The sequence below is a fragment of the Silurus aristotelis genome (assembly GCF_946808225.1).
Source record: "Silurus aristotelis genome assembly, chromosome: 22".
Taxonomy (NCBI): domain Eukaryota; kingdom Metazoa; phylum Chordata; class Actinopteri; order Siluriformes; family Siluridae; genus Silurus; species Silurus aristotelis.
The window spans coordinates 13,855,138-13,862,497 of record NC_139595.1 but is presented as its reverse complement, the minus strand read 5'-3'; the positions used below and the strand labels follow the sequence as shown (position 1 = coordinate 13,862,497).

Sequence of the window (7,360 nt, the reverse complement as noted above, 5' to 3'; positions counted from 1 at the left end):
TATTCATAAATATTGAATAACTGTCTAGCCTTCATGAATAACTTCAGGAACACTTCACCCACTATCCACAAAGAATATATATATAGTTTCGCCACAGCCTTCTGTCACCTGGTCTGTGTACCATCTTGAATTTGAATGATTGGAGTGCTAACCCTAGTGGGTAGTATCAGAGGGTGAGGATCACCCACTTGATGGTTAAACAATTATTTCCAATGCTGTTGCACTTTGTCTGCCTCAACAAGAGCTTGCCTGTACTCATATGCCTGACCTCATAGTCGGTTTTTCCAACTCATTGTGTGACCTAATTTCTATGTAATTTAGAACGCTTAGTGTGTAGAACGTTAACTCTTTTGGCAACCCTTCCATCACTGAGCATTCCATTATATAGTACTGCCAGCATTGAGTGCCTGTAACAAATTTGATAATTTACACCAAGTTCTCAAATTTAGTTCTCAGGTCAAGAATAAACTGAATTGGTTTCTTAGGTTACGCCACCCAATTTTGTCTAATGACAACTATGATGCAACAATGATCATAAAATAATACAATTGGGGAAAACCCAGTGGATTGGACGGTTGTGGGACATTTCATACTGTAAATAACAGCAGATTCAGCCTTTTATACCAATTCCCTGCAGCATTGTAATTGAATTTATAAATCATGTTTTTCGGTTTCAATGCTTAACCATTCCGTCTGTTGGCAAATGGCAAACACTAGTGCAAATCAATTAAATCTCCAATAATTCTTACAGTTCATAGAATTCTTTTGCACCATTGTCTTTCAGATTTTCCAACTAATGTTATGTTAAGCAAAGACAATCTGATTAACTACAAAATGAAGTTTTTAAATACATTATGTATTTTATTGAAGCAACATAATCCCACAGTGACAATCAACCAATTCATGAAATTTGATTAATAACAGGGAACAATGTGAAGTAGACAAAAATTTAAATACACTATGTTGCAATCAAAATAAATTTCCAAAGGTTAGACAAAGAAACATATTGAAATATGTCAGTCTGGATAAAATTACAATCCAATTTGACCAAGGCTCTGGGACTCCACAGAATGACAGTAAGAACTGTACGGATGGTCAGATCCACTCATGATCCCAGACCCCAAGAACAATAAACTGTCTAATCTGAGGAGAGGATCTCTTTATTATGAGGAGAGAAAGCTATCAGTTCAGCTGCCCACTCACCTATCCTTGAGCCCCTTCTTTTTCTCCTGGGGAGATGGCCGGGTCATGGAAAGGTGACAGAAGTTTCCAGAATTCAAACTACTGTACTTGCATAATGTAATACTTATATTGTAGGAATGTATGCATTTTACCTCCACATGTTTGGTATCCTTTTAAAGGTCTCAGTGTGATTGGAAATATAATTCCATATCAGTAGAACAGACCACAGGTTTAGGGATATTCTGTCCTACTGACATGAAGATTGCCCCTGAGAAGATCCTTAACAAGCGTTGGTTTTTACGCTAGGTGACATTTGGTTTTTAGCCCAAAAAAGGGTTTGCAAAGCTTTTATCACCATTGAGTGGGCAACCTACAGATCTATTTCTCTAAAACCTTAAGCAGTGGTGACTCTTCCAATAAATTTCCAAACTACCAGAGTGCATCCAGGAAGTCCCAGTGTTTTCATCATTAGAAAGTAAGACGAGCAAATATGACAGTTGCCTGGCAAACATCATTACATAATGTAACGAAAATAATCATATTACCTTTGCCAAGAAAAACCCCCACCAAATGCAATATTGAGTATTCAAAAAATGACAAGATATGGATATATGCATTTTGAGAGTCTAGAAATTTTTCTTTAAAAAGATTTCTTTAACCTGTACAAATTTAATTGGGGATAAAATATGTTCAATGTGTGTAATTTAGTATATATGTTTAGACATAAATGTATTATATATAGATACCTTTTGAGGTAATATATGCAATTCAGTTTTGTCATATGAATCCAATGTTGGCTTCTGATTAAAAAATCTAATATTTAAAAATGTTTTCTTTAAAGCCACTGAAGTTCACACACAAAACAGTTTTATAGAAAATGAAGTTATTATTTTTTTGGGTAGTCCATCTGTCCATACATCTGTCTGAGAGTCTTTGTTGTCTGCTGTCTCAAAAATAAATGTGTGAAGTTAGATTATTATTATAATATTCAAACTTTACTAAAAACCAAAGAAGTGCTAACAGTAAATCATCTGCAAACCACTGTCAAGGTTATTTGTGACATATAAAGATGTTGAACCTATTGTTTACTTCAGCCATTTCTGCATCCACAATGATCGATCAATTATAGTTTAGCTGCGCTCAATCTGTAAAAGACATAAACTCAAAAAAGCTCCATCAACCTTAGTCAACAATTTTGAGTTTGCATGACTCATCACCCCTTCATCCATACCTCTCAGAAATGTTTATATGCAAATACAATAAACAAGATTGAAAGATGTACACAGAGGCAGAGAAAGAACGAAGAAAAGCAACAAAGTGATCATTGCATCAGATTGCATCAGAGTGTCATTGCATCAGATCTCTGGTTTGAAAAATACCAAATAAATACAGTGTACACTTTACACTAAATGATGATGGGCTACAAATAGGCGTTGCTGTGATTTTTGGAATAAGGGACCCTGAAAAGCTGACTTCACATTACCGAAGCCACCGGAACAAACAGCACAATGGTAAGAATTTTTTGCAAATACAGTACATTCTTATATGTATATATAAAAATGTGTGTTAGATTGTATGTGTAAATATATTTTAATGAGTACCATTGCTAAAATTATTATATTGTCATCAGATTCTTTTTTTCTGCAAATAATCTATTTTAACTTAATGCAAACATTTCATTGGATAAGTAAGGTTTCTTATCTTAAATTAAATTTATATTGTAGGTTTTGAAAGAGAAGCATTAAGGGTTGGTTGAGAGAGTCAAACAGTTAAGATTTTTTTATTCTCTAGTTGTCTAGCCATAAGCAAATTATGTTTTATGTAGAATAATTTACAAAGTTTTTGAAAATCAAATATTATGAAATCTTTTTTATCAATTTATTATGTAATTATGCATAAGATGGATTATAAACTATATTAGGTCATAAATCATATATGTTATGAAAAAAACATTTTTTTTTACAAGTATTCAAATATTTAATACTCAATAAAAATTGATAATGTATAATAAAGAAAATGTTAAGGGCAAACTAGTTTTGCAAATCTTTTTTTGTCTTTTAAGGTCCTTTAAAACAATGGAATATGGTTTAAGTTTCAGTTAATTTATTAATAATATACTGTCCAATCAAATCCCCTTTGCTTGTTTTCTTTAAAATTTTATGTGTGCTGTAGAGCACAGTGATGTTTTTGTAATAACATGAATCCTATTTTAAATGCAGAGATCATGTCGGTTTTAGAAGCAACGATTAAATCATTGCCTAAAGCCACATATTTTAAATATTACATTATTCAGTATTTTCAGTGGGGTCCAAAAGACCACTAGATACAAATAAAAGCTTTTGGTTTGCATTGACAACAAAAAGTAAAAAGTAGATTCTTGGAAATTTTTACATGAATATTTGGAATCATGTCATTACAAAAACATGACTGTGCTCCACAGCAGACATTAAAATCTCAAGGGAAACGAGCGAAGTGGATTTGACTTGACAGTATATTATCTAAGAATTAACTAAAATTTAACCCCTTTTTACAATGTGTGCATTTTTAACACCTGTGCCAGTGCTCATTAAGATATAAAAAATCATGAACAGTGAATATTTGAGCTGATATGGATTCCATAACCTTCTGTCTTTTATTATATTTCAGATCAAATACATGAATACTGTAAATATATGTATAATCACATTTTTGTCTGCAGGACAACTGTTCCAGTTTCCTCACTCCTATATTAGAGAAATATTACCTCTCACCTGTGTATGGTCTTGAATTTACCATTGGCTTCATTGGAAACCTTGTGGTGGTCCTAGGCTATATATTTTGCCTCCCTGCTTGGAAATCCACAAATGTGTACCTGTTTAGTTTGTCTTTGTCTGATCTGATCTTCCTGTGCACTTTACCCGAGCTGTCATATAACTATGCTTTCAACCAGAAGAAATTTAATTCTTCACTGTGTGTAATTAATCGCTACATCCTTCATGTAAACTTGTACTCTAGCATCCTTTTTATGATGTGGGTAAGTGTGGACCGGGTCTTGTTGCTGTGTCACCCACAGCGAGAACACATCCTGTTGAGTCTCAAGGCAGCATTATGCATCACCATCTTGAACTGGATCTGGGTGAATGCTCAAATTGCTCCCCTCATTGTCTTCATTATGCAGGACTTGGAGGAAAATGGTTGGACTGTGTGTCGTGATTTTGCGAGCCTGGGAGTGGCCAGAGTTACTCTGATCTACAGCATAGTGCTCACCATAAGTGGATATGTGGTGCCCCTGACTGCTTTGTTTTTATCATCACAAAGAATGGTTGAAGTTCTCAGGAAAAGAGAGGAGATGCGCGGCACATCCTTCCAAAGACCAGTAAAAATTGTGAGGTGCGCGGCAATCATGTTTTTGGTGCTCTATACACCCATCCATGTAATGAGGAATGTGCGTATTGCCTCACGGCTTCCAGAATTAAAATTTTCAACGTGTATCGTAGATTACATCAATGCAGGTTACATAGTGACACGGCCAATTGGATTTGCTCACAGTGCCGTCAACCCTGTGTTTTACTTTCTAATGACAGACAGCTTTAAAGAAGCACTGCAGGACAAGTGGAGGCAAGTGAAAAGAATGTTAATGACCTATCAAGCATAGACACTACTGATATCATTCATCCTGTTTTAAATCTGACATTCGTCTACTTTTACGAGGGGTGACAAATTAAAATAAAAGCAAACATAAAGTGTCTTAGCAAAGTGCCTAAGACATTTTAGTGTGCCTTGGTTTACATTTTGCAAGTCTCTAGGACTGTGCTTTAAAGCTAAACTCTCTTCTTCAAAAAATATTGACTTAGACTGAGGGTGATAAACTGTGAGACAAAAGAATTGCAGGAGAGGTGCAAGTGAGTTAAAGAGTACCACCCACCTGTATATAATATACTGTATATGAGAGATATACAGAGGAAATTGTAAAAAAACTGCAATTTAACACACATTTTACAAAATGATGTCTCAGCAAAGTTTTTTGTGCAAGCAATTACTGATACTTCAGCATTTACATTGCTCTCTCTTTTTATCATATATATACAGAGAGCATTATACACATACTCTAACTTATTTAAAGCAATAAGTAAGTTTTAGCTAGTAGTACATTCACATTTACAGATATGTAAATGTAAAAATCTTACAATTATCCAGATATAAATTGTTAGAATATAAAAAAAAGCTAATTTGTATGTACCTTAAAGAGAGGACCCTAAGGATATTGTCTTAGCAGTAAAATACTATTATTCACCCTAAATGTCTGTTTTACTACTGAGTGTTTGTGAATAAAAATGGGATCTTCTTCAGTATGATTAATGTTTTTTAATTAATTATTGTATATTTGCAACTATAATACATACATTAATACACAAAGTTCTCAGCAGGGCAGAGCTGCTAATCAAGGTCCTTAGCAGCGCAAAGAGGTAAGTAATGTCCTCACCTGGACAGAGAAGCAGCATGTCATTTTAAACTAGACAGAGAGGCAAAGTGGCATCTACAGAGGGATGGGGTGTGTGAGATGGATGTTAGAAGGTTGGTTGTCCTCTCGGTAAAAAACTTAAAAAGAAAAATGTAAATGGCTGCATGGCATTGAGCCACTCCCAAGAAAGATCTAACCCTGCTTCCCTGTAGTTCCCAAAGCCTGCATTTCCTCAACAGAGGGCAAACTGCTTTTCAAAGATTTTTTTGGATGAATTTATTATTTGATCTTGTGATAAAATAAGTTAATAAGCAGATGCAGGTGCTACTTTAAATAGAGTGCAAGAAGAAATGTGGCGCCAAAGATCATGCTAAATAATATAAAATATGAAAACAAACGCAAAAAGCTAAGCTTGAACTAAACAATTCAATTAATTTTTATTTGTATTCTGCTTTTAACAATGGACATTGTCTCAAAGCAGCTTTACACAGCTGCAGAGATAAAGAATGAATAAGATGATGTTTATGTGTAAGTTTGTCCCATTGAAGACAACCATTAAATACAATTGTAAGAGAGCGGAGAAAGATCAGATCTATATAATATTTATGTAATATGTGCTAATCAATAGTGATAAGGAACAGGTGAGTGATTAATGACAAGTGACAGTGATAGTCCAGGGCAATATTCCTAATGTCTATACACGATGAACAGGGTGGAAGTGCTTGTTTTTTAATAACCTGTAAAGCACTTATTCCTCGCTGCTCTCTCTTTATATCTCATATGATAGACAAGATGGAATACAGAAAGCATCAGAAACAAAGCTTCAGTCATGGCATTGGATCCTCAGTGGGTCATTTCCCCTGGCTATGCACTCAGTAACTAAGAGAGTTTTCCTTTTTTTTAATTTTTAATTTTATTTTACTGTTAAGTATGAATAAAACTATATATAGTAAAAAGGGGAAAAAAGTATGTTTGCTGTATAAATTAAACAAATAAACAATTGAAAAAAATAAATGTGTTATTAAAATCAGCTATCATAATGTTGGGTTGGGAAGGTTTAAGGTTTAAACTATGGTGTTGGGAAGGTTTAAACGGTGGTGATGCAGAAAACAGTATGTGACAAATCCCAAATGAGCTACAAAGCTGGTTTTGGAAGCTGTCAGAAAAACCCAAAAAATGCCTGCAATTTAAAAACCACTCTCCCTCTAAAGGAGAAATAGAGAAACAAGATACCTGCCTCTACAGCAAACCAATCCAGAGAATCCAGACATAAATTCATGGGGATTAATAAATACTAGACCCATTAGTTGGACCTACACAGGGAACACCCATCCTGCCACACATTACCAGCCTTAACTGTGCCACTTCACAGCCAAACACATGATAAAATTAGAAAAAATATAGAAAACATTTCTACATTACACATCCTTCATTTTTGGAATCCTCAGTGCTGTGTGCCTTAGACGACTGGCTATCCAACTGTTTTTCAAGCTCAGCCTTAATACAGCAATATAGCAGACACCCAACTGTCAATCAAGACAAATCCAATGGCTTTTAATCAGGTCAATGATGTGTTCACAATTGAATTTGTGAGAGGGCACATTGCACTGTATGCCTCAGCTCTGCACCATATGTGTTAGGGATGGTAAAGCACTTCATATAAAGAACTAAATTGCTTTCAATTAAAAACAATTTAGCTCATTCTGACTATACAAACAAAAAAATATATAATATAAT

The 7,360-nt window shown here is 34.4% G+C and overlaps 1 protein-coding gene across 1 annotated transcript; it reads left to right on the top strand.

Annotated features, from left to right (window-relative positions):
- Window positions 1–3,406: 3,406 nt before the first annotated feature.
- Window positions 3,407–4,816, top strand: LOC310717080 (succinate receptor 1-like; the record flags this gene model as incomplete). Its single annotated transcript, XM_083524760.1, has 2 exons — window positions 3,407–3,412; window positions 3,881–4,816. The coding sequence occupies 2 exons, from the start codon at window positions 3,407–3,409 to the stop codon at window positions 4,814–4,816; spliced, it is 942 nt and encodes a 313-aa protein (XP_083380886.1).
- Window positions 4,817–7,360: the final 2,544 nt, after the last annotated feature.